This window comes from Macrobrachium nipponense, chromosome 1, assembly GCF_015104395.2.
Source record: "Macrobrachium nipponense isolate FS-2020 chromosome 1, ASM1510439v2, whole genome shotgun sequence".
In the NCBI taxonomy this organism is placed as follows: domain Eukaryota; kingdom Metazoa; phylum Arthropoda; class Malacostraca; order Decapoda; family Palaemonidae; genus Macrobrachium; species Macrobrachium nipponense.
In genome coordinates, this window is record NC_087200.1 from 104,984,937 (window position 1) to 105,012,287 (window position 27,351).

Sequence of the window (27,351 nt, forward strand, 5' to 3'; positions counted from 1 at the left end):
CTTGGAGGCTACTTATGACCACTATGTGTGGTATCTATGTACAGATATTTTTTCTATTATTCTTCAGGCTTTGTTTGGATGGACATTAAGTGTTACAAACCTTCATATATATGGTGTACATTTATTAAATTAATTTACTGTTGAAAGTAAAATACTTGGTCTTATTAATTACTTGTATTTTTACCAGGTAAACAGAGATGACTTGAAAGCCACACAGCAAGCTATAGAAAAGGTTCATAATATATGCCAGGGTGGCAAGTCTGCTATGGAATTGATAGCTGAAATAAATACTTTATATCAGTGCATTCGGTAAGTGTCTCCATATTTTTTAGCTTAAATTTCTTTTTTATACATTCAACTTACCTGTCAGATATATACATAGCTATTGACTCCGTCGCGCCGACAGAATTTCGAATTTCGCGCACACGCTACAGGTAGGTCAGGTGATCCACTGCGCCGCCGCTGGGTGGCAGGAATAGGAACCATTCCCGTTTTCCATCAGATTTTTTCTGTCGGCCATACTGGCAACATCGTTGTTGGTATCTCCGGCTGGATTTCGTTTTTGGATACAATTGATCATCGTTTTGGACCCTTTGGTGACGTATTTGGATCGTTGTACTGGCATACGCTTTTGTGGATCGTTATTTGGATTTTGGCTTGGAATTTTCATCATGATGTCTGATTCTGGAAGTGTGGTGAGAATGTGTGTGAATGAAGGGTGCAAGGTGAGAATGCCGAAAGCTATGGTTGATCCTCACACTGTAAGTAAAATATGCAGGAAGTATGAATGCTCGATGGATAACACTTGTCATGAATGTGAGAGTTTGAGTGCTGAAGGGTGGAAGTCTCTAACTTCTTATTTAAGGAAATTAGAGAAAGACCGGTTAAGGAAGTCATCTTCCAAAACCAAGCCTAGCTCTCAATCTTCAAGTGGTTTGGTGAGTAATATTGTACCCTCCTCTAACATTATGAACGCTCCTTGTAATATTTCAGGTCCTTCTCCGAATGCAGATCCTACGAACTCTGCTTCGGAGATAGCAAGCCTTAAAGCTGCGCTTATGAAAATGGAGCGTAAAATGGCTGCCATAAAAGGTAAGCAAAGTAGTGCTGTGGAAAGTGATGTGAATTTCCCCAGTGAAGTGGAGGAGGCGTCTGATTGGCTTCACAACGCTCCCAGGCCTAGACCTCTTTCAAGCTCCCAAGCCCAGAGGAGAAGGAATGTCGAAAGCCGTACGGAGGTTATGGAGGATCCCCACCAGTCAGACGTCTCTTCGGCAGAATCTGTAACGTCACAGACTGCCAGAGAACGCATTAGAAAAAGCGTTCTACGTGAATGTTTTTCGTCATCGGAGAATTCCTCACCTAAAAGAGGATGGAGATCAGCGGATCGTTCTCGTCCCTTGAAGAGGATCTGGGAAGAATCGGGCATAAACTCGAGTCCGGAACGTTTTTCGGAGGACTCCCCGACAGAGATTAAGAAAGCAAAGGTTTTGGCTTCTCCTGCTAAGTCGTGGGGAATGGAGAAAGAAGGCTCTCCTTCCTCTCGTTTAGACCAGAGAGAAGAAACGACGAAGATATTAAAGGATATGCAAGAGTCTATTGCTTCTCTAGTCGGGGTTCTTTCGAGAGATCCTCCAAGAAGAAAGGATGTTAATCTTCCTGTGAAGAAGTCAAAAAACCCTTACTATCAACCTCCCAGAAAAGAAGATTCTTCTTCGGATGAAGGGTCTATTTTTCACAGACCCGCGAGTTCGGGGCGCGAGGCGCCAGCCAGGCGTGAAGCGCCAGCCAGGCGCGGAGCGCCAGTCAGCCGCAAAGAACTACCACGTAAGCGCGAGGCGCCAACCAGGCGCGACACGGCAACCAGGCGCTATCCGATATCGCATGAGACGACTAAGCGCGAGAAGCTAGCCAGGCGCGAGGAGCCAGCCGCGCGTGAGAATTCTTACAAGCAGGAAAAGACAATCAGGCGCGAGGCACCATCCAGGAGCGTAGCGCCAGCCAGACGAGAAGCGCCAGCCAGGCGCAAAGCGCCAGCCAGGCACGATGCGCCAGACTGCCGAGAAGCGCCAGCCAGGCGCAAAGCGCCAGGCTGCCGCGAAGAGACATACAGGCGCGAAGCGCCAGCCAGACGCGACGCGATAGACGGCCGCGAAGCGCTAACCAGGCGTGAAGCGCTAGTCGAGCGCGAGGCGCGAAGCACTAGCCGAGCGCGAGGCGCCAACCGCGCGAGAAGATTCAACCAAGCGCGAAGCGCCAGTCAGACGCAAGGCGCCAGCTGAACATGAAGAGCGGCAAGAGCGAGAAGTTATAAGAGGTAACAGAAGATCTTTTCATGTAATGTCTTCGGATAGCGAGTCTCCTACAAGTAGAAACCCTAATTCAAGGAAGCAACCTGGTACATCGAAGGTTACGGTTTCAACCTCCATGTCTCAGGATGTTTTGGTGGATAAGAAAGGGAGAGCTCCTAGATCTGTCAGTCTCTCTCCTTCTAGGAGTATTTCTCCTATAGGGAATAGGTCTACGGACAAAGATTCTAATAAAAGAGCTCGCTCTCCTTCTATGATGGAGTTGGATGAAGTGTCGGAGGAAGAAACCCCGAACAATGAGGGGGTATCTAACTACAAAGTGTTAGCCTCTCTTCTCCTGCAAGAATTTGGAGACTCTCTAAGCCCTGCAGCTCCTCCTTCCCCGAGATCTCTGTTCTCCAGTACGAAGGTTCCTAAATCGTCTTCGTATTTAAAAATGAAACCAGCCATATCAATGAAGAAGGCTATTCAATCTTTAAATAATTGGATGAAGGTGAAGAAGGAAGCTCAGAAGACAGTTTTTTGCACTCCTCCATGTAAGCTCGGAGGTAGGAGGGGAATATGGTACAGGACAGAGGAAGCGATGGGACTTATGCTTCCATCTTCCGCGGAGGCGGATTTTTCAAGCTTGGTTGAAGCATCGAGAAGACATGCTTTGAATACAGCTAAAGCATATTGGAGCATGTCAGAATTGGATCAGCACCTCAAGGGACTTTTCCATGTACTAGAAGTTTTTAACTTCTTGGATTGGTCCCTTGGAGTGCTGGCCAAGAAGGCAAATGAACCAGATGTTTTAGAACCTGAAGTTTTGCATTGCATTTTATCCTGTATGGATAAGGCGGTTCAGGATGGTTCGGGAGAATTGTCATCTCTATTTGGAGCAGGAGTAGTGAAGAAGAGATCATTGTTTGGTTCATTTCTAACCAAAGCGGTTTCTCCTTCACAAAGGTCAGCCCTTCTATACGCTCCTCTCTCGGATCACCTTTTCCCTTCGCACTTGGTGAAGGAGATTTCAAAGTCTCTTGCTGAAAAGGCAACCCAAGACTTATTAGTACAATCCTCCAAGAAATCAAGGCCAACAGTACCAGTAGCGAGGAAGACTACTCGTACTCCGGTAGTGCCCTTTCGGAGAGGTTCCACCTCTCGTCCTCCAACGAAAAGGAAGACAGCAGAAAAGCGAGGAAGGTCCTCCTTTAGATCTTTCAAGAAATCAAAGTAGCAGCGAAGTCCTCCAAACATTGTAGGGGCCAGACTCCTAAACTTAGTAGGGGCTTGGACGATAAGGAAAGCCGATCCTTGGACGCTAGCAGTCTTGGGGAAAGGTTACATTATACCTTTTCAGGACAGACCACTTTTGTCGAATTCCCCAAAGGAACTGTCGGCGAAGTACAAGGACCCTGTTCTGAGGGAGACACTTCTTCAGATGGTGATAGGAATGAAGGACAAAGAGGCAATAGAAGAGGTTCAGGATCCTTCCTCTCCGGGGTTTTACAACCGCCTGTTTTTAGTTCCAAAGGCATCCGGAGGATGGAGGCCAGTCTTAGACGTGAGCATTCTGAACAAATATGTGGAAAAGAAAAAGTTCTCGATGGAGACTTCTGCCTCGGTACTTTCAGCCCTGCGAAGAGGAGACTGGATGGTCTCTCTAGACCTGCAGGATGCATATTTCCACGTTCCTATTCACCCGTCATCAAAGAAGTATCTCAGGTTTGTGATACAAGGGAAAGTCTACCAGTTCAGGGCCTTGTGCTTCGGCCTCTCCACGGCTCCACAGGTATTTACGTACCTAATGCGGAACGTAGCCAGATGGCTACACCTGGAAGGCATAAGCGTCTCTCTGTACCTAGACGATTGGCTGATAAGAGCAAAATCCCAAGAACAATGTTTGGAGGATCTGAAGAAAACATTAGAATTGACATAGGAATTAGGACTTCTCGTGAATCTCGAGAAATCGCAGATGGCCCCCAGTCAGGACTTAGTCTATTTGGGGATTCAGATGAATTCTCTGGATTTTCGGGTTTTTCCGTCCCAAGAAAGGATTCTTCGGGGGATTCAGAAAGTTACATCCTTCCTAAAGAAAGACAGGAGTTCAGCCAGGGAGTGGCTGAGCCTTCTAGGGACTCTTTCTTCCCTGGAACAATTTGTATCCCTAGGAAGACTTCATCTAAGGCCTCTACAATTCTTCCTAAAGAGATCTTGGACTTGGAAGAAGGGCCATCTGTCGGACACTTTTCCGGTAACAATAGAGGTGAAGAAACACCTAAAGTGGTGGCTGCTCCCACTCAAAGAGAACAAGGGAGTGTCCCTAGAGGTTCGGAACCAAAACCAAATCTTGTTCTCAGACGCTTCAGAGATGGGATGGGGAGCAACTCTAGGGGCAAGAGAAGCCTCTGGCAAATGGAAGAAAGAACAAAGAGATTGGCATATAAATGCCAAAGAACTATATGCAGTGTTTCTGGCATTAAAATTCTTCGAGTCAGAAGTAAGAAATCAAGTGATTCAAGTCAACGCAGACAACACCACGGCGTTGGCTTATATAAAAAAACAGGGGGGGACACACTCATTTTCCCTATTCGAGATAACGAAGGATCTGTTGTCATGGACGGAGGAGAGGAATATTACCCTCCTGACCAGATTTGTGAAAGGGGAAAGGAATATCAGAGCAGACAGGCTCAGCAGGACAAAACAAGTTCTCCCCACGGAGTGGACTCTGCACGAGCAAGTCTGCCAAAGACTGTGGAACCTGTGGGGAAGGCCGCAGATAGATTTGTTTGCGACGTTCCTGTCAAAGAGGATAGAGAACTTCTGCTCCTTAGTAGAAGACCCGAGAGCGATAGCGGTGGATGCCATGCTACTGGAGTGGTCGGGACTCGACGCTTACGCTTTCCCTCCATTCAAGTTGCTAGGAGTAGTGATGAAGAAGTTCGTAGCATCAACAGGGACGAGATTAACTCTCATCGCCCCGTTTTGGCCATTCCAAGATTGGTTCACAGAGGTACAGGAATGGACAGTAGACTACCCAAGATCTCTTCCAAACAGGATAGATCTTCTCAGACAACCCCACTTCAAGAGGTTCCATCAAAACCTCCCCGCTCTCGCTCTGACTGCCTTTCGACTATCGAAAGATTGGTCAGAGCGAGAGGCTTTTCAAGCAAGGCTTCGAAAGCAATTGCTAGAGCCCGGAGATCGTCAACTATCCGGGTCTATCAATCGAAGTGGGATGTGTTTAGAAGATGGTGTAGGAAGGAATAAGCTGTCCTCCTCCGATACCTCTGTGACCAATATAGCAGATTTTCTGTTATTCCTGAGAGAGGAATCCAATCTGTCCGTATCTACAATAAAGGGATACCGAAGTATGCTCTCAGCGGTATTTAGAAATAGAGGCTTAAACTTGGCAGAGGATAGAGATTTGCACGATCTCATAAGATCGTTCGGACGACCTCAAAATCTATATCCTCTACTCCGCCAAGTTGGAATCTGGATGTTGTGCTCAAATTCCTTACATCGGAAAAATTTGAACCTCCCGACCGTGCCTCGTTCAGGGAGTGGACGAGAAAGTGTCTTTTTCTCATAGCCTTAGCGACGGCTAAGAGAATAAGTGAAATCCATGCCCTAGATTCTCGGGTGGGTTTTAAGAAAGACGCAGCCATCTGTTCTTTTCAAACTCTGTTTTTGGCAAAAAATGAGAACCCTTCGAAACCATGGCCAAGGAGTTTTGAGGTGAAAAGTCTTTCAAACTTAGTGGGAGACGAAATTGAAAGAACTTTATGCCCAGTTAGAGCTCTTAGGTTCTATCTTAAAAAGAAAGAAGAATTGAAGGCATGTAAACAAAGTCTATGGTGCGCAGTTCGGGACACGAAAAGACCAATGTCCAAGAATGCGCTAGCGTATTTTATTAGAAGTGTGATTATGGAAGCTCATAGCGATTGTGCAGAGGATTCCTTTAAATTATTACGAGTTAAAGCTCATGAGGTAAGAGCAGTGGCAACATCATTATCATTTCCAAAGAATATAGTCCATGAAGGACATTCTTATTAATGCGACCTATTGGAGATGCAACTCGGTATTTGCATCCCACTATCTTAGAGATGTTAAAATTACCTACGACAAGTGCTTCTCTCTAGGTCCTTTTGTGTCTGCGGATACAGTGCTGGGACTGAGGACACATACTGATCCTTAAACTTTTATGAAAAGTCTAATACTTCCATACCATACTGGTGGGATGGGCTCTAACTTTCTTACCTGACGGCTAGTTGTTGCACAGGCGGCCATGGCCTTGTTTAGGTAAGGAACTTTGAGTTTATCTTACAGGATAGGCTTGGATAAAAACGGTGTCTTTGATTACGGAGATCTCCACTATTTGAGGCGGGTTTTTGTGTTTCTACTGGTAAAAGTGCTTGGTGTCGCACAGGCGGCCATAGCCCTTGCTAGTGAGGAACTAGAAATGTGCCTTTTAAACGGAGTAGTATTAAAGACATTGTCTAAATTCGTACATGGACCTCTCCTTTTAAGACAGTATCAGGATTTTCTGCTGACAGGAGTGCTTGGGCTCGCACAGGTGGCTTTTGGTGCTTTTGACAGTATGAGAATGTGAATAGGTCTTACAAGCGAGGTAGTACAAATTGAAATTATATTTGTTTATTTTTATTTATTTTTCATAAAGAATTAGGTGTAAAATATTGTGATTGAGTTTTTTGGTTGTTTGCAAGGAGTCCGGGGATGACTTCTTGCAATCTTAGATACAACATTTGGTTAGGTTAAGGTGATCAGGATCGGAATTGTGCTCCTTAGAAAAAAGGTTCTTGTCATATAAGTGGATTGAAACCCTTTGACATAGCCCTTATAGGATCTGCCAAGTAAGTGGATAAGACCCCTTTGGCAGACCTACAAGAACTCTTAGCAATAGATCAATATCTCGCTGAGGCTCTTGAGACTAAGCAGACTCCTGGGCATTAACCATGAAGTCTTCAGTCTAAACAGGTAGGAACCAAGGTTTTATGTTATTATTACCTACAACGATTGTTGTGTTTCCTGTTAAATAAAATATTAGCTGCCTTTACCCTCCTCCAATGGTGTGAATCAGCTATGTATATATCTGACAGGTAAGTTGAATGTATAAAAATGATATTGTTATGATACAATAAAGTTTTATACATACTTACCTGGCAGATATATACAATTAAATTACCCACCCAGCCTCCCCTCAGGAGACAGATGGTGTAGAAAAAATCTGATGGAAAACGGGAATGGTTCCTATTCCTGCCACCCAGCGGCGGCGCGGTGGATCACCTGACCTACCTGTAGCGTGTGCGCGAAATTCGAAATTCTGTCGGCGCGACGGAGTCAATAGCTATGTATATATCTGCCAGGTAAGTATGTATAAAACTTTATTGTATCATAACAATATCATTTTTCTTTAATAAAATTAACAGTATGATTTGAAATCACATAATAGGAAATGTGAAGTGCAAATAAATATTAGAATTTTATTAAATTTTTTGGCTGTAAAACAGTTTTTTTATTGTATTGCTCTCCTTTGTTTTGGAAGTTGTACAGTGGTTGGATATTATAGCTACAGACTTATATTACCATTTTTCCCATTGTTTTTCATGGCAATGGATTGTTTATATGAAAGTAAAGCAGATGCTCCTCTCTTAAGATCTGTTGGGCTTTTTGTGAAAATTATAGACCATGACCATGACTGCAGGAAATATATAAGTAGTTGGTTTGTATGAACAATTATTTTATATTTCAAAACAGTTATTCTTCCTTTTATATTATTAGGCTGTTCTCAGTTATCCCAGTGTTGTAGTTTTGCCGCTGCTTCATATGTCCCAAGATGTCTGGATAACAGGCTTTCCATTTTTAGATATCTAACTTCCCTGGTAGTTACATATATATAGCTTTATCCCACCGATTCGTCGCGCGCACAGCAGAAATTCAAAATTCGCGGCAATCGCCGATAGATGGTCAGGTGATCATACCTGTGCTCCCTCTACCCAGGTACTTGGAACCATTCCCATTTGTCCTCAGAAATTCCCTGCCGTCGTTCTAGCAACACGTTGGAAATTCGCTCTACTTTGTTTGGGTTTGCTTTGACTACAAATTGGTGAAGTACCCATTGCTTGGTTTTTTGGTTGATGGCTTTCGCTGATATTGGATTTTCCTTGATTTCTTTTTCACACGGATAAAATAGATTTTGTTGGTTTCCGACTTGGACAGTTTATTTTAACCTCTTTTCTGGATTTTCAAGATGGCTGACTCTGTTGTTAGAATGCGTGTGAAGGGGTGCAAGGCCCGGCTTCCAAAAGCTGCTCTTGATCCCCATACAGTATGTAAGAAATGCAGAGGGCATGTGTGTACATTTGATAGCAGATGTAATGAGTGTGAAAGTTTGTCGGAGAGAGAGTGGAGAGAATATGATAGCTATGTGAGGCGATCGGAAAATGACAGAATTAGGAGAGCTAGATCTTCGAGTGTTCTGTCAGCTGTCTTCTGATAGTCAAGTCCTTTCTAACTTTTCTAATACTACTATTCCTGATCCTAGCCCTAAGGTAGTAGTACCAGACCCACCTGCGGAGTCGGAGGTAAGTGAGCCTACTATGAAGGATATTATGGCTGCTATTTCTGCCTTGGGTGTTAAAGTGCAATCCCTTACTTCAGATAAGGAAGTGATGTGTGGGGCAGTGCGTGGTTTGCATCGCAAGTTCGGGGACAGTGCTAGTGCAGTGGAGGGTGCGTCCGTTCATGTCTGTCATGCTCCTAGCCCTAGACCTCTTCCATGCTCCCCAACCCCTGGGAGAAGGAAGGTCGACAGGCTAAGGGAGGTGAGAGATGTTGAACAGCGAGCAGACGTCCCCTCGAGCGATCCTGTTGACGCATCCGAGGACGCTCCCCTCGCCGCAGGAAATGCGAGATGAGGAAGTGTTCGTCATCCTCAGACGACGCAAGACCCAGACGCGGTTGGCGACAACCTCAAGAATCGAGACCTCTCAAGAGACGCAGGTCCCCCTTTACGTTCCAGCAACCCTCTTGTAGGAATTGGAGCTCTCCGGAGAGATTCCTGTTGGAGGAGGACGACGCGTCCACGCCTAAACAGAGGTGTAGGACGCATAGCTCTTCGGAGGAAGAAGACGTGCACATTACGTCAGTTCACGCTTCTCCCCCTCCCCCGGATTGGGAGGTGTCGTAAGGGGCGTCACCACCTCTTCGCCAGAAGACCCCAGCTAGAGTCTCCGAAGCTGTAGACGTACGTGAAGTGCCATCTCCAGTTGTTCCCCAGCAGCAAGAGGCACCGCAAACACTGTTCTTGTCAGAGCTTCAGCAGTCCATTACGTCTCTGTTTGACGTTTAGAAGTCGCAAGGACTAAGAGAGGAAGCACGCAAGAAGGAACCTAAGGACGTCAACAGACCCAGGAAGAGGATAAGACCGGAGTTAAGACAGCGAGACGCTAGCAGCCAGCAAGACGCGGACTCGCTGCAAGTTGCAGCGCTCATAGACGCTCCCTCGCAGCAAGCTGGACGCGTGACGGGAGGTGACAAGGATCGTGACGCTCCCTCGCAGCATGCTGGACGCATGCATGACGCACGCAAGCAGGACCATGCGCATGATTCCCCCACTCGTTCGACATGAGAAATCGCCAATCCTTTGGAAGAGATCTCAGCGGAGGAGACGCAAGAAACTCTTCATGCGGCGGATCTGAAAAGATTACTTGCGGTGTTGGCAGACTTATATCCGAATGATTTTCAGCAGGCTGTACCTCGGAGCCCGCCCTCGCAGTTTATGAAGGGTAGACCCCAGAAGTCTTCCTCCTTCAAGAAGACAGTTTTAGCCAGATCGGTGAAGAGGGCTTTTTCGACACTGAATGAATGGATTTTGAAGGACAACCTTTTCCTTCCCTCCGACGAGATTGGCTTCTAGATCTAGTGTGTGGTACGAGACTGGGGAGGCTCTCGGCTTGGGAGTTCCTGCCTCCTCCCAAGGGGATTTCTCCAGACTCGTAGACGCCTTGCGTAGAGCAGCCATTACTAAGGCCAAAGTTATGTGGTCCACATCGGAAATAGACCACTTGCTGAAAGGCGTCTTCAGGACAATTGAAGTCTTCAGCTTGATGGACTGGACTCTCGGAGCCCTCGCAGATGTTACGGACGAGAAGAACGAGATGCAAATGCACCTTATTGCCTGTCTCGATAAAGCTTTGAGGGACGGGACGGTTGAACTCACAGCCCTTTTCACAGCAGGTATTATTAAGAAAAGAGCTATGCTGTGTTCTTTCCTGTTGTCAGGAGTGACTCTTGCTCAGAGAGCAGAGCTCTTGTATGCTCCCTTGACCAAACAGCTCTTCCCTTCAGAGCTAGTGAAGGACTTATCGGCAGCTCTTGCACAACAAGCAACGCAAGATCTGATTACAAGGACTGCGAGGAAAGTTCTTCCTGCAAACTTTTTAGCCAGGAAGGAGAAGGAAGCTCCTCCCACGCATCAGCCCTTTCGTGGGAGAGCCCTTTCGAAAGGAAGCCAGAGAATGGCTGCTGGAGGACAACCTCGTAAAAATCCCAAACAGCAACCAAAACCCAAAAAGTGAACACAACAACCTCCAGGCACAAGTGGGAGCCAGGTTATCCCACTACTGGCAAGAGTGGAGCCAAAGGGGAGCGGACGACTGGACAGTCGAAGTACTGAAGGAAGGATATAAAATCTCCTTCCTAAGGAAGCCTCCTCTTTCGCCAGAGCCGTTAGAGTTGACAGCTACATACTCGGGGAGCAAAGCAGCAGCTCTTCAAGAGCAGGTAAACCAGATGCTGTCAAAAGCAGCAATAGAAGTGGTAGAGAACCCCTCGTTAGAGGGATTTTACAACAGACTATTTCTGGTACCCAAGAACTCGGGGGGGTTGGAGACCCGTTCTGGACATAAATCCACTGAACAAGTACGTGAGCAAAGTCAAGTTTGCTATGGAGACATCTGCGTCAGTCCTAGCAGGCACCAGACAAGGAGACTGGATGGTGTCGATAGACCTGCAGGACGCGTATTTTCACGTCCCAATTCACCCGAACTACAGGAAATATCTGAGGTTTGTACATCACGCAACAACATATCAGTTCAGAGCACTTTGTTTTGGACTAAGCAAGGCTCCTTACGTTTTTTCACTCGAGTGGTATCGAACGTGGCTCTCTGGTTACATCTGAAAGGGGTACGAATATCGATGTACCTGGACGACTGGCTAATCAGAGCCAGGTCGCAAGAAAAGTGTCTGGAGGATCTACAAGTGACAATGACTATGACGCAACAGCTGGGACTGGTAGTAAATCTTGCCAAATCACAGCTGACGCCTTCACAAGACATCGTCTACCTGGGGATGAGGATTCAGTCAGCGGTTTTTCGGGCTTTTCCAGCCCCGAAACGCATTCTAGAATGCTTATAAAAGGTGAAGCTCTTTCTAGGGAGATGGACCTGCTCAGCGAGGGAATGGATGAGTCTGCTGGGGACCCTCGCCTCGATCGAGCAATTCGTCTCCCTGGGAAGACTACATCTACATCCACTTCAGTTCCATCTGTCAAGATATTGGACAAGGGACCAAGACCTAGAGACGTGGATTCCGATCCCTCTGGGAATCAAGAATCAGTTGAGTTGGTGGGACGACACCAACAAACTACAAGAATGCTTCGAACTTCAACAGAAGAACCCTGACCTAGTGTTGTATTCAGACGCATCAGACGTAGGGTGGGGTGCACACTGGGGAAGGGCGAGATCTCGGGTCTATGGGAAGACCATCAGAAGAAATGGCACATAAATGTGAAGGAACTGGTGGCCATTCATCTAGCACTAATACACTTCCAGGAGGAGGTCCAGAACAAGTTAGTACAGGTCAATGCAGACAACACCACAGCGTATGCCTACATCAGGAAACAGGGAGGCACTCGTTTGGATTCCCTTTACAAGGCAGCAAAAGATCTTTTGCTGTGGGCAAAAGCGAACAATATAACTCTGATAACCCACTTCACAGAGGGAGAGAAGAATGTCAGAGTGGATCTTCTCAGCAGAGGAAGACAGGTTCTCACGACAGAATGGTCCCTACATCACGAGGTGTGCAGCAGGCTTTGGAATCTGTGGGGAGAACCGTCAATAGACCTCTTTGCGACGCAGAGAACAAAGAGGTTACCTGTTTACTGCTCTCCAGTCCCAGACCAGGAAGCAGTGGCAGTGGACGCCTTCCTCATGGATTGGGAAGGACTAGACACGTACGCCTTCTCCCCATTCAAGATCCTAGACAGAGTCATGAAGAAGTTCAGGGAGTCGAACAATGCCCGCATGACCCTGATAGCTCCGTTTTGGCCCATGAGACCCTGGATCACAGAAGTGATGGAGTGGCTAGTAGACACCCCCAGATTGTTACCTTGTCGGAACGATCTACTCAAACAGCCACATATAGAGAGATACCATCAAAATCTCCTTGCTCTCAATCTAACTGCCTTTCGACTATCGAAAAACTGGCAAGAGCGAAGGGCTTTTCGAGGGAAGTTGCAAGAGCAATTGCGAGAGCGAGGAGGACGTCCACAATCAAGGTGTACCAGTCAAAGTGGGACGTGTTCAGGGAATGGTGCAGAGTTAACAACATTTCCTCTTCCAGTACCTCTCTAACTCAACTGGCAGATTATCTGTTACATTTAAGAACCCAAGAGAAACTAGCAGTATCAACCATCAAGGGATACCGCAGCATGCTAGCTTCCGTCTTCCGTCACAGAGATATTGATGTGTCGAGAGACAAGGATCTCTCGGACCTCATAAGGTCCTTTGAGACAGTTAAGAGGAAGGACAACCCAATCCCCTCTTGGAATTTGGATGTAGTCCTGATGTTTTTAACCTCGAGCAGGTTTGAACCTCTCCACAAGGCTTTGTGGAAGGATCTCACTAAGAAGACCCTATTCCTGGTTGCGTTGGCAACAGCCAAGAGGATAGGAGAATTGCAAGCCTTTAGCAAAAATGTAGGCTTCAATGGAGAGAATGCAGTCTGCTCGCTGCAACTAGGTTTTCTCGTCAAGAATGAGAATCCTTCTCAGCCATGGCCCAGATCCTTTACCATACCAGGGTTAGCTGCAGAGGACCAAAAACATGAGAGGACAGGCAGACAACCTCTGGTGCTCGGTGAAGAAACCTTCGTTACCCTTGTCAAAGAATGCACTGGCGTTCTTTATCAAGGATTTAATAAGGGAAGCTCACCAGAACTGTGACGAGAAAAGCTTCCCAATCCTCAAAGTCAAAGCACACGAAGTAAGAGCTGTGGCGACTTCGATGGCTTATAGACACAACAAGTCTATGAAATCGATTTTGGAAGCGACATTCTGGCGAAGCAAGTCAATCTTGGCAGATTGTTACCTAAAAGAGGTACAGACCCAATATGAGGATTGTTGTTCCTTGGGTCCGTACGTTGCCTTCGGCGCCCTAGTTGGAAAAGGTACTACTGCCTCTAACCTATAACCTAGCATCTTCTTGAACTTGATCTCACAGATTGTCTGTGAAGGTTGTTGCAACCTTCCACGGTCTGGGGTGCAAGTCTAAGTTAGGTTTTATGGAGTGTGTTTTTAGTGTGTTAGTGGGTCAGGTGGTCAGCTCATTGTCCATGGCTATGCCAGGATAGCAAGGGTGATGGTCTAGTCATGTTAAGGTCGAGGACCGTGTGACAGCCCCACAGAGACTTTCTACAGCCCCCTGGGTGGATCGCTGGGTCTCTCAAGGAATGCAGGTGAATGAGGCAGGAAAACTATGAAGCCAGCTTCCTTATCAGGTAGGAACCAGATTATTGGTACAGCTAATATATAGCGATTAATAATTATACGAATTCCCAACGGTGTTTGGTTCTCTAACCCACCATCAATTGTGTCAATCAGCTATATATATGTAACTACCAGGGAAGTTAGATGTATTTAAGAATGATATTTTCATTATAAAATAAGTTTTTAAATATACTTACGTGGTAGTTACATATATAAAAGGTTCCTCCCTCCTCCCCTCTGAGAACAGGGGCATGGAATTTCTGAGGACAAATGGGAATGGTTCCAAGTACCTGGGTAGAGGGAGCACAGATATGATCACCCGACCATCTATCGGCGATTGCCGCGAATTTTGAATTTCTGCCGTGCGCGCGACGAATCGGCGGGATAAAGCTATATATATGTAACTACCAAGTAAGTATATTTAAAAACTTATTTTGTAATGAAAATACCATTTTGTTCATGAAACTTACCTGTCAGATATATATATAGCTGTATTTTCTGAAGTCCGACAGAATTTTAAAAACCTCCGGCACACGCAGTGGTCGGCCAGGTGGTTAGTACCCATTCCTGCCGCTGGGAGGCGGGTATCAGGAACCATTCCCGTTTTCTATTCATAATTTTTCTGTCGCCGGTACTAGAAACACCTGTTTTCAGTACCTCCGTCTTAGGATTTTGGAAACTTCATTGCCGCTAAGTATCCTAATTGTCTTTAATTTTTACTGGATTGTGGCTAGGCATACGCTATCTTAAATTGATTTGAATTTGATTCATTTTTGCATAAGATATCTGAATCTAGTTAGGCTAGTTTCAGAGGGTGTTGTCTGCAAAGATAGGGTGTGGCTACCGAAAGCTTCGGTAGATCCGCACTTGGTATGCACGATGGGTATGGGTCTTGGTTCTTTGTTGAGATTTGTCATGTAAGGAGTGTGAGACTTTGTCTAATTCCGCGTAAGAAGCACGTATGATTCGAGGGAAGACGTGATTCTATGTACGCAATTAATCAGTAAACAAAAGTCAGGGTAGTGATCCTGCTAACCTTCCTGTAGACTTTATTTTGCCTAACCCTGTAGTATGGCCTACGGGTTATGAATATGTCTGCGAGAGGTGATCGCTCTCCTTCATTGTTGTGAAGAGTGCTACTTCTGTTATTGTTACTCCTAACCCTGTAATGTTGCCTTCGGGCCCTAAAAGTGTCTGTAGAGGTTATTGCCCTTTCTCTAATATTCTTTCGATTCGTAACTTAGAATCGAAAGTGCTTGCTTTAGAGAGCAATAGCGAAGTGGCTAAGTGCAGTGACAGTGCCCCTTGTGTAGTGGAGGGTGCGTCAGATCGGCCTTATTTCGCCTCTAGGCCGGGACCTCTGCTTGACTCCCAGGACCCGGGGAGAGAGCATGTCGAAAGCCGAAGGAGGGTTACGAGGAACCCCCACCGATCTGGCATGCCTTTGGCAGTTTCTAATGAAAATCCCCAGACTGCCAAAGTGCGTGCACGTGCACGAATCCTGAAGGATTGCTTCTCGTCCTCCGAAGCGTCCTCCCCGCGCAGGGGTTGGAGCTTTCGGAAGGACTCGCGGCCTCTAAATAGAAGCTTTATAGAAGAGGACGCTTCACGTCCTCTCTCTCTCTCGTTATGCGTTTCAGTGAGAAGTAAGAAGGCGAACGTCGCCTGATCACGTGTACGTCTTTCCACCGAGAAATATGAAAAAGAAGTCTTAGTAGCAGGACGCTTTTGAGAGCGGACATCCGAGCTTTGTTACTGTAAGAATAAGAAGGCGTTCCCTCGCCTCTCGTATTCTCACACGATCAACCCTTCTCCTGAGACTGCTTCGTGCAGTCGGATTTCTCTCCGAGATGTATCTCTCTCTTCCCTGAAGGCAGTTTCTCTCGCTTGTTTTGACGCCTGTCAGGAGCGTGACGCTTTTCTGCATGCTTCTTTTGACGCTCGGATGGACGCCAGGCGCGCGCACCAGTGGACGCCGAGCGTGCGCCAGTGGATACCAAGCGCGCGCGCCAGTGGACGCCAAGCGCGCGCCAGCGCACGCCAGGTGTGTCGCCTGGCTGAACGTTTCTGTTGAACTCTTCAAGCTCTTGTTTACGATTTGGGCCTCAAGAATTTTTACCTCTACCTTCGGTGATACCTTATACCTCACATGCAAAGAATGTGAAGTAAGCAGTGCTTCGGAGGAAGCTTAAAGTGAACAGACAACTTCGTCTTCGAAACCCAGCAAGACCTCGGGTTTCGTGAATTCGAGAGGTCTCTGTCAATATTATATTGCTTTTCGCAAAGGTGGATGGAGTTAAGGAAAGCTCAAGAGAAGATCTCGTTTGCTTTACCGCAGTCAAGACTTTGCGATAAGGCAGTTACGGGTTATGTAAAAGCTCGACGTCCTGCACGTCAGGACTCTCGGCAACGTTCAGTAGGATTCTTGCAAAGGCAGTCATCAAAAGGACACTCTTCAGGAAAGCGCAAGACAGGACTTCCTTTGCCACATCTGAAAGGGTTTTTCAGATGATAGATTTTGTTAGTTCCTAGTCGGGACTACGCTGCCGAATTGAACATCGTCGTTCTACCTGCCGTAAGCCCAGTCTCTTAACAGGATTCTTGCCCCTTCCTCGTTTGAGGCGGGAATCGGAAAAATAAAATGCTCGACTTCCTGGATTACGTTTTGTCAATTCAGTGACTTTCCCCCATTGACAAAATACTATCGTTTTGTCAAGTAAGTGGGTATCCCCTCATTGACAAAATATCTCTTTGTCCCGTAAATGGGTTAGTTCTCATTGACAAACATCTCATTAACTTTATGTTGCGTAAGCGGATAAGCTCTTATTGACAAGATTTGGAAGAGCTCTCATTCGTCATTCGCAGACTCGTACAAGAAATAGACTTAAAGACTACGTCAATGAACGCTTATGTCCAATAACATAAGAAGCTTGAGCTGTCTGCTTCGATTCTCTAAGTTTTGTTCATGAAACTTGCCTGTCAGATATGTATGTAGCTGTGTTTCCGAATTCAGCTATATATATGTCTGCCAGGTAAGTATGAACAAACTTTATTGTAATATAATTACATATTTTGTCTTGCGTTATTTTACTACTGGTTGGTTCAAGTCATATACGCTTGCTGTAGTTACCTCTTCGGATGGGAACCGAGAGGTCTATTGTCTATTATTTTAAGGACATTTAATCGTTGTATGGTAGTGTTATGACGACACAAACGCATCTATATATTTAGCGTTTTCTGTTTCGCTTAAATATACCAGCTTGAGAGTCTCTTTCTGCTCAAAAATAACGGACCTATTTCTTTGTAGAATAGGGTAGCTGGCAACCCAGGCATAAAGTTAAGAGACGACGATCGTAAGCTGCTGCTGTGACTGTCCTCCAGGCTCCAGTCCAACCGAGCCAGTACCAGCTCGTGCGTTGTCATGTCCGGTAGGTTACGTCTCTCTCTCCTGTGGGATTGACTGACTAACCGTATCTCTGTGCTGGCGGTTACGTCTCTCCTGCGGGATTGACTGACTAACTGTATCTCTGCCCTACAATCACGGACTTTAGCCGAAGATTGAGGGGATTTCGTACATGAATGAATAAACATTGCATTCGTTTTGCCTTACTATGTTCAACAGAGATATCTCTTACTCCTTTCGGTGCTCGTTACTGCACGGTATAGGACTACGAGTCTACCGCAACATTGCACTATTATATGCTCTCCTGCTTAGGTAAAGCGCAGCCTTATTAGGGAAGTAAACATACTGTGTGAGGGAATGGATGAGCTTGCTGGGGACCATTTCCTTCCTGAAGAAGTTTGTTTCCCTGAATAGACTGCAATTCAGACCTCTACATGTTTTTCCTACCGGGAAACTGAAATTTGATTCAAGATCTAGGAATGATTCTGAACATCTCTCAGTGCGTCAAGTATCACCTGAGGTGATAGAAAGAAGGTGCCGGACATCTGGAGAGGGTTTCAGATGTCCTGGATCATAATCTGAAAGAAGTGGAAGCAATTCGGTCGTCCCTCCAGTCCTCGAAACGAGTTTTTGGAACCAGTGGTCCATATCAACTCTGATCTTCCACAGCTCTCTCATATCTTAGGAAGTATCTTCTCTCGGTCCCTGTTCGGGTTTACGAGAAAGAGCCTATTATAACAACAGACGTAGAATGTAATGATCCTCTAGAGGTTCGTTACAGGATTGCAAAAGTCCGTACGAATCGTCTCGATCGACGGCAGCAACTACTGACTTCCGAGTGGAATCTTTCTTTAGAAGTATGTTGAGAGTTGTGGAGACTTTAGGGACGTCCTTTCATTCATCTCTATGCTATGTTGAGGACGAAGAGGCTTCTTCTTCTTTGCTCCCTTATTCTCGATCCGGGAGCGGTACCATTAAACGCCATCCTATGATATTGAACGGGGATGGATGTTTAGTCTCTTTTCCCCTTTTTCAAACGCTTAGGAAATGTAATAGATGATTTATGACGTCACAGGGAGCGACAATGACGCTGATCGCCCCATGTTGGCCTTCAAGATCCTAGATTCACAGAGGTCACGTCCTTCCTAGTTCACTTTCCAAGGACCTTTTCCGAGAGAGTCGGTCTACTCTAACACGTAAGGTACCTATAACCTCTCCGCTCTGAGTCTGACCACGTTCAGACTATCGAGATGTTGACAGCATAAGATTACCGTCTTCCCTTTCCGTTTGAAGAATGGGATAAGCTGGCAGTCACAACTATTAAAGAATACGCAAATATGTTGTTGATGGCCTTTGGGCTCAGAGATTTGCTTCTGTCAAACAACAAAGCCCTTCACGATCTTGGAGTGCTGTGGAATCTCGAAACTCGCTCACCATCTACTTTTTGTCTCACCTGTTTTCTCGGAGTCAGACACTCGTGCGAGATCAGGCGACATATCGTAGCCCTGAGTTTCTTGTTGACGAAGTCGGTTGCGTTTATACACCCCCGATGATCGTTTTACATGAGACCAGGTTGGACTGTCAGGCATTCGTCCTTCAGGACTGAATCGCCTTTTTGCTCCTCGCTCCTTTCTCCTGGCACCAGAAGCTCGAGTCAGGAGTTGCTCAGGAGTTGATTCGCTAACGACGTTGGGTTGCGTTGATACACCCCCCAAGGTTTGCTTAGCTTGAATCGCCCAGGCAGTCCAGACACTCATCCTTCAGCGAAGAATAGTGCCTTATGGTCTTCAGGGTACAGCCTTGCTGTCCTTGATTCGTCTGACTGGTCAACTGGTCGGTCACCTGACTAGTACAGACGGACTGACTGTACATGTCCAGATCAAAGCTTTCTATATGGAACTTAGACGTAGTCTGAAGTTCTTGATGTCAAAGCATTTCGAACCTCTCCTTTTGGTTAACTTATTGCACGTGACCAGAAAGACCTATTTTCTAACCACTCTAGATACGACAAGAGGGTTAGTGAGGTTTTAAGCCATCGTCAGAAGTTTTGGCTTTAGGGAACACAATGCGGTGTGTTCGCTAAACCTTCCGTTGTGGCCTAAGAATGGAAACCCGTCTAGTCCTTGGGCCAGGAGCTTGGAATCAAGGGATGGCAAAAGTTATTGGGCAAGAGCCAGAGAGAGTCCTGTGCCCTGTCGGGTCTCTCAAGTTTTATCTACATAAAACTAAAGAAAGTCGAAGTCCTTCGGACAATCTGCAGTGTTCCGAAAAAGACCAGACTTGCCCATATCAAAGAACACCCTGGCTTTAGTGTTAAGGAGTTCTTTCAAAAAGGCTCCTTCATTGTGTTTGCACAAAGATTTGAAATCTTTTGATCTGAATGCTCACGAGGTGAGGGCGCGGCCTCGGAAGCATTTCAACAGAGCATGGCACTCAGTATCATACTGAGTACCACGTTTTAGCGAAGCAACTCTGTGTTCGCTTCACACTTCCTGCGAGATGTGAAGACGGCATATGAGATCTGCTGCTCGCTAGGGCCATACGTGTCTGCAGACACAATCTTGGGGGCAAGAAGTACCACTCATCCTATCCTGTAGAAAATGGTTAGGAAGAGCTCTTAATTTAGTTATTGAGTCGCCGCCAATGGCGACTTCTTAACTCTTAAGCCTTAGTTAAAACACCTTAACTTTGGCTAGGTTGGTCAGGTGGTGATATATATATATATATATATATATATATATCTATATATATATATATATATATATATATATATATTATATTTTTACTTCTTAGCCCTCATGGTATGGTCAATATGGTCTAGTCACGTCGTGGTCTCGCCCCTGTTGACAGATCATCTGGAGTGCACCAGCTATATAGGTCTCTACCTCGCTGGCAACTCTAGTAGCACAAGCAGACTTACGTGGCAATAACCACGAAGCCAGCTATGCTAACAGGTGGAACCAAGATGTAAATCATCTGCATGCATTTGTTTCCCAAAATCCTTCTATTCTGTCCCTTCCCACCTCCAACGGTGGGATTCAGCTATATATATATCTGACAGGTAAGTTTCATGAACAAAATGATATTGTTATGATACAATAAAGTTTGTTCATACTTACCTGGCAGATATATATAATCAAATACCCACCCACCTCCCCTCAGGGGACAGTGGAAATATAAATTATGAATAGAAAACAGGAATGGTTCCTGATACCCGCCTCCCAGTGGCGGGAATGGGTACTAACCACCTGGCCGACCACTGTGTGTGCCGGAGGTTTTTAAAATTCTGTCGGACTTCAGAAAATACAGCTATATATATATCTGCCAGGTAAGTATGAACAAACTTTATTGTATCATAACAATATCATATTAATTTTGTTTGTCTGGCTTCTCCCCCCCCCCCCTCTTTTTTTGACAAAACATTTTCTTTTTAGGTCAAAATTTACAAAATCTTTGTTTAGGGCCCTCCTGATGTGGAAATTTGTGAATATCATTCATTAAAACTTCCATTTCACATGTGTTACTTAACAAAGACTCAACACCCTAGAAGGTAGAGGCTATGATGTACTGTTTGACCAGTTTAAAAACACCAGGGAATCTTGTATCACAGAAGTGGTTTGATCAGAAATTATATGTGTACTCTTTAGATACCATTTGGCCTTTTCAGATAGCTCCCATTTTTCACCAGCTTTATTTATCAGTCTCATGTCAGCCTATTTGGGATCATTCCACTTCAGATCTGGAGATTTTTCAGTCTGGTATCCAAAATTAAAGTTTTTTTTTTTTTTTGACAAAGCTACCATATGCCCCTCCACCCCAGGGAAATATTCTACCCCCAATCTGTGCTAGGACTAGCGTGTGAAGTTCTGCAACAGTTATTCTAGAAAAGAGGTCTCCCCTCTCACTGCTCCACTTCTTATACTGAAGGGTTCTTTACTTACCTCCAAGAATAAAGGTTGGGGGTGTCTGCCATCAACGAGGATATGGACATAACGCTCTCAGATTGTTTTTTTTACACCTCCTCTCTCTCCTTCTCTCGTTACACTTCTCTCTTCTCTCTCTCTCTCTCCTCTCTCTCTCGCTCTCTCTCTCTCTCTCTTCTCTCTCTCTCTCTCTATACATAAATGGGACCTTATACAGTTTCTCTGCAGCCTCATGTGGCCTTCATGGAAGACTATTGAGCAGTCTTCCCTTGAGGATCATTTTACAATTTAGCATTTACTTATGCAAATGTATCAAATTATTTTTATTAATATACGTATGCAAATTAAAGTTGATTGGCAGGCTATACCAAGTTCACCTGTATTGTTTTTTTGTAATTTAGATTTTTATCCATTTCCCTTTGTGTTGTTACACCTCGCTGTCCAGCCATTTTTCTTTGCTACACTTCTTGTGTTTGGTAGATCGTTTAGACGAGACCTGTGAGAAGAGCACTGAGTAATAAAGGAGCACTGAGTAACTTGATTGAATTGTATAGTTATGAGAATCTACCCTTTTCAGCTTCTCGATTTTTACCTCGAGAGCGTATTTTTGTTAGATCATAAGTATTGAGCAATCAGAAAATTCATTGCTCTTTAAGGTTTTATTTAGTATCAGCATTTCATACAAAGCTTTGCTACAGCTTGCTTTAGCAAAAAATGTTTGTTTTAGATCATTTTATGACTTTTTAACTGTTCTTTCATGGAGCACTGAAATTTAGGTGCTTGAATCATACATTTTTTATTATGCTAATTATATATTGTTGAAACCCCATATCAGTGGTGGTACAGTCTGGTCCCGAATTATGCGTTCTAATTGTGCGATCCCCTTTTATGCGGTTGCTAGTTCACAAAAATAGATTTTCTGTATCTGCGAAACCATTCAAAGTGCGAGTCACACACCACAAAACTTATCAAATCTATTATCTTTTCAAGTATTTTACGTTGTGGGGGGAGGGGGGGGGTTGCTGGTATCTGAGAGAAGGGGTGGGGGAAATGCTTTGAGGAAAAAACTATTATTCCTCCAAGTGGGAATGCGAGAGAAAGATTTTCTGCTCAGCCATTAGCTAAGACGGAAGGCTCTGCCTCACGCATTTGTGACATCATAGCACAGTGTGTACGAATGATCAGTATCATCACCATCCTCATACGTATTATTCAGATCTACGAAGTGTATTCTGAATGACCAGTATCATCATTGCCATAGGTATTATTCAGATCTGCTAAGTGTATTCTGAAGGCTTCTGCTCAGCCATTAGCTAAGACAGAAGGCTCATTTGTGACGTCATAGCGCAGTGTGTGTAAATGATCAGTGTAATCATCATCGCTATATGTATTATTCAGATCAGTGAATTGTATTCTGATCATCCACATCATGTATGCATCTGCCTAGAAGTCGAAGAGGAATACCTATTTTGTTCATGAAACTTACCTGTCAGAAATATATATAGCTGTATTCTCCGAAGTCCGACAGAATTTCAAAACTTACGACACACGCAGTGGGAGATCAGGTGGTTAGTACCCATTCCCGCCGCTGGGAGGCGGGTATCCGGAACCATTCCCATTTTCTATTCAGATTTTCTCTGTTGCCAGAACTGTCAACACCTGTTTTCAGTACCTCCGTCTTAGGATTTTGTAAACTTCATTGCCGCTTAAGTATCTGATTGTCTTTTGGTTTATTGACTTGGATTTGTGGCTAGGCATACGCTATCATGGATTGATTTGATTTTGGCTTTGACTGTTCTTTGGATAAGATGTCTGGATCTAGTTCTGCTAGTTTCAGAGTGTGTTGTGTGCAAGGGTGTAAGGTGAGGCTACCGAAAGCTTCGGTAGACCCTCACTCAGTATGCACGAGGAGTAGGGGGCATGTTTGTTTGTTGGATGATCGATGTAAGGAGTGAGAGTTTGCCTGATTCCGAATGGAAGACGTATGATTCGTATGTACGCAAGTTAGAGCGTGACAGAATCAGGAGGTCTTCCTCCAGGAGTGCTTCAGTGAGCAGAAGTCAGGGTAGTGATATGTCACCTGCTAACCCTTCTGTAGACTTTGTTTTACCCAACCCTGTGGTGTTGCCTTCGGGCCCTGAGGTTGTGTCTGCGGAAGGTAATGCCCTTTCTGTTATTATGGAGTCTATCCGTAACTTGGAGTCTAAAATGCTCGCTCTCCAATCTAGTATTGTGAAGTGTGGTGATGGTGTTAGTGCCCCTAGTATTGTGGAGGGGCCGTCAGATCGGCCCTATAATGCCTCTAGGTCTAGACCTCCCAGGACAAAGGGATTGGGCAAGTCGGAAGCCGAAGGAGGGTTACAGGGACTCCCCACCGATCTGGCGTCCCTTCGGCAGGACCTGATGACGCTTCCCAGGCTGCCAAGGATCGTGCACGGGCACGAATCCTTAAGGGTTGCTTCTCGTCCTCCGAGGCGTTCTCCCTGCGCAGGGGTTGGAGCTCTCGGAAGGACTCTCGCCCTCTCAAGAGAAGTTTTAGAGAAGAGGACGCCTCACGTCCTCTTTCTCGACCTGCGTTACAGTCGTGGCCTGAATGTTTCGACAACTTTCCACCGCAGAGGAGGACCAGGACGTTATCGATCGGAGGATGACGCTTTTGAGCGCCCCAGTCGCTCTAAGGTCGTTCCTGTGAGAAGGAAGAAGGCGTCCTCTCGCCCCTCGTCTTCTCATAGGATCAGCCCTTCCCCTGATCGGGAATCTTCTCCATCTAAAAAGATTCTCCTTGACATGCAGCAGCACTTGGCCTCGTTTTTTGCCAAGAGGGAGGCAGAGCCACGTCGCCGCAGGAAGGATTCAAGGCTGCCTATCAAGAGGTCCAGGCAGTCCCCCTCTCCTTCTCCTCGTTCATCGCCCTCCTCTGCTTCGTCGCCTTCTAGATCCTGTTTACCTCCTCAGCGCTTATCTAGAAGTGTCGATTAGCGTCATGCAGGACGCTCTCTAGACCGTAGGGCTCGTCTTGGCGACGATCGCCGTACCTCTTGCCATGACGCTCCTCGCGCTCTTCTTCGGGACACTCGGCGTGCTGCTCACCAGGACGCCTCTCAGGCTGCTTGCGTTGACGCTTTTGTTGCTACTGCGTCCCGTCAGGATGCTCGTCAGGACGCTTTTCAGGACGCTCGTCAATATACTCAACAAGACGCTCTTCAAGACGCTCGCAAGGACGCTCTTCAGGACACTCGGCAGGACGCCCCTTTCGCTGATCATCGGAAAGCTTCAGAGTGTGCAGTCAAGGATCCCCGGCCTTGTTCTATGGACCATTCGTCGGATAGGAGACACCTTTTGCGAGTGGGGCCTCAAGGTTTAATTGGTTCACGGTCTTTGAAGGACTCTTCTGTTGCTCCCGTGGATGAGGGAGAGTCTTCGTGTGAGTCGCAGCCTGCGGATGAAGAGGAACCTGCTTCGTCTTCATCATCGGATTACAAGGTTTTGGCCCGCCTTTTGAGGGACTTGTTTGGCGACAAGTTTCAGCCCTCAGCCCCTCGCTCTCCTCCTTCGCAGTTGGCTTCGTCGAAGACGAGGAAAGCTCCAGGCTTCATCAAGATGGCCACTTCGCTCTCTACGAAGAGAGCTTTCAAGAGAATCCATGACTGGATGGACTCCAGGAAGGCTCAAGGCAAGACTTCCTTTGCCCTACCTCCAGTGAGGTTGAGCGGTAGGGCGGGCATTTGGTACGAGACGGGAGAGGAAGCTGGCTTGAGAGTTCCTTCCTCTTCCCAGGGGGACTTTGCCAGCCTAGTAGACGCTCCTAGGAGGTCTCTCCTGTCCTCTGCAAAGGTTTCCTGGACGCTTTCAGAGTTAGACCATCATCTGAAAGGGCTGTTCAGGACAATGGAGGTCTTTAACTTCCTAGATTGGTGTTTGGGAGCCCTGGACCTGCAGTCTCGGAGTCCGGACTCACTTTCGCTTGAGGAGCTGTCCAGCATCTTAGCCTGTATGGATAAGGCAGTCAGGGATGGTTCTGATGAGCTGGCCTCCCACTTTTCTACAGGGCTTCTTAAGAAGAGAGCCTTATACTGCAACTTCACGGCGAAGTCGGTGTCTCCTTCTCAGAGGGCTGAGTTGCTGTTCGCCCCTCTATCTAGCCATCTCTTCCCGCAGTCGATGGTAAAGGATTTAGCAGTCAGCCTTCAGGAAAAGACGACCCAAGACCTCCTGGCTCAGTCTTCCAGCCCATCCTACAACTCCTCTTGCTCAGACTTCCAAGAAGCAGAAGCCCTTTCGTGTCGGTGCTTCCTCGAGGGCGTCTCCTCGAGGAAGAGGTCTCTCTAGAGGCAGAACATCTTCCAAACCCAGGGGTAAGAAGTGACGCATCGGGCCTTCAGACGCCTGTCGAAACCAGGCTCTTATCCTTTGCAGAAGCATGGAAAATAAGAGGGAAGGACAGCTGGTCCCTCGAAATCATCGAAAGAGGATACAAGATCCCATTCCTCAAAACTCCATCGTTGAGCACGAAGCCCATAGATCTGTTGCCCTCCTACCAACATGCGAAGCAACAGATTCTGTTCGATCTGCTCGAGCAAATGCTCAAGAAGAGAGCTGTAGAACAGGTTCTAGCACTAGAATCCCCAGGCTTCTACAACAGGTTGTTCCTGGTACCGAAGCAGTCTGGGGGATGGAGACCTGTCCTGGACGTCAGCAGGCTGAACCTTTTTGTCAAGAAGGACAAATTCAAGATAGAAACGTCTCAGTCTGTTCTAGGAGCCTTAAGACCAGGCGACTGGATGGTTTCTTTAGACCTCCAAGACGCCTACTTTCACGTCCCGATCCATCCTCAGTCAAGGAAGTACCTGAGGTTTGTCTTAAAGGGACAGGTCTTTTAATTCAGAGCTCTCTGCTTCAGGCTAAGCACAGCACCGATGGTTTTTACGCTTCTCATGAGGAATGTGGCGAAATGGCTTCACCTCTCAAGGATAAGAGTCGCTTTACCTGGGCGATTGGCTCATTCGATCAACGTCGAAGTTGAGGTGTCTGGAGGACCTTCATACGACGCTGCAATTGACGAAGGCCCTAGGACTTCTGGTAAATTTCGATAAGTCCCATCTGATCCCTATGCAGTCCATTGTGTATCTGGGGATTCAGATGGATTCAGTGGCTTTTCGAGCTTTTCCATCCCTGGAACGTCAGCAGAACTGCTTAGAAAAAGTGTCAGCCTTCTTGGGGAAGGAAACATGCTCGGTGAGGGAATGGATGAGTCTGCTGGGGACCATTTCCTCGCTGGAGAAGTTTGTTTCCCTGGGGAGACTGCACCCCAGACCGCTCCAGTTTTTCCTAGCGGAGAACTGGAAAAACAAGGAAGATCTGGATGTGACTCTGAACATCTCTCAGTTGGTCAAGGATCACCTAAAGTGGTGGCACGATCCCGTAAAGCTGGCAGAAGGCGTTTCTCTCAGCCTTCTGAGCCCCGACCTAGTGTTGTTCTCAGACGCGTCCACTGCGGGTTGGGGAGCAACACTGGGAAAGGAAGAAGTGTCAGGCATCTGGAGAGGGGAACAGATGTCCTGGCACATAAATCTAAAAGAATTGGAAGTAATTCGGTTGGCTCTCCAGTTCTTCGATGAACGAGTCTTTGGCCGAGTTGTCCAGATCAACAATACCACAGCTCTCGCGTATCTCAAGAAGCAGGGAGGAACACACTCTCGGTCCCCGTTCGAATTAGCAAGAGAAATCCTGCTGTGGCCGCAAGCACAGAACGTAATGATCCTGACGAGGTTCGTTGCAGGAGTTCAGAACGTCCGTGCGGATCTTCTCAGTCGAAGGCAGCAACTGCTTACGACCGAGTGGACTCTTCACCTAGAAGTATGTCACGAGTTGTGGAGGCTATGGGGACGTCCTTTAGTAGATCTCTTCGCAACATTGAAGACGAAGAGGCTTCCTCTATACTGCTCC

At 46.3% G+C, this 27,351-nt stretch overlaps 1 protein-coding gene across 2 annotated transcripts in view; it reads left to right on the forward strand.

The window, feature by feature from the left end:
• The window catches only part of LOC135219518 (negative elongation factor D-like), a 166,419-nt gene that overhangs the window by 90,370 nt on the left and 48,698 nt on the right, over nucleotides 1–27,351 (forward strand). For both annotated transcript variants that reach the window (XM_064256348.1, XM_064256347.1), the window contains exon 11: nucleotides 188–309. In XM_064256348.1, the coding sequence (XP_064112418.1) occupies nucleotides 188–309 (122 nt within the window). The remainder of the gene's footprint in view (nucleotides 1–187; nucleotides 310–27,351) is intronic.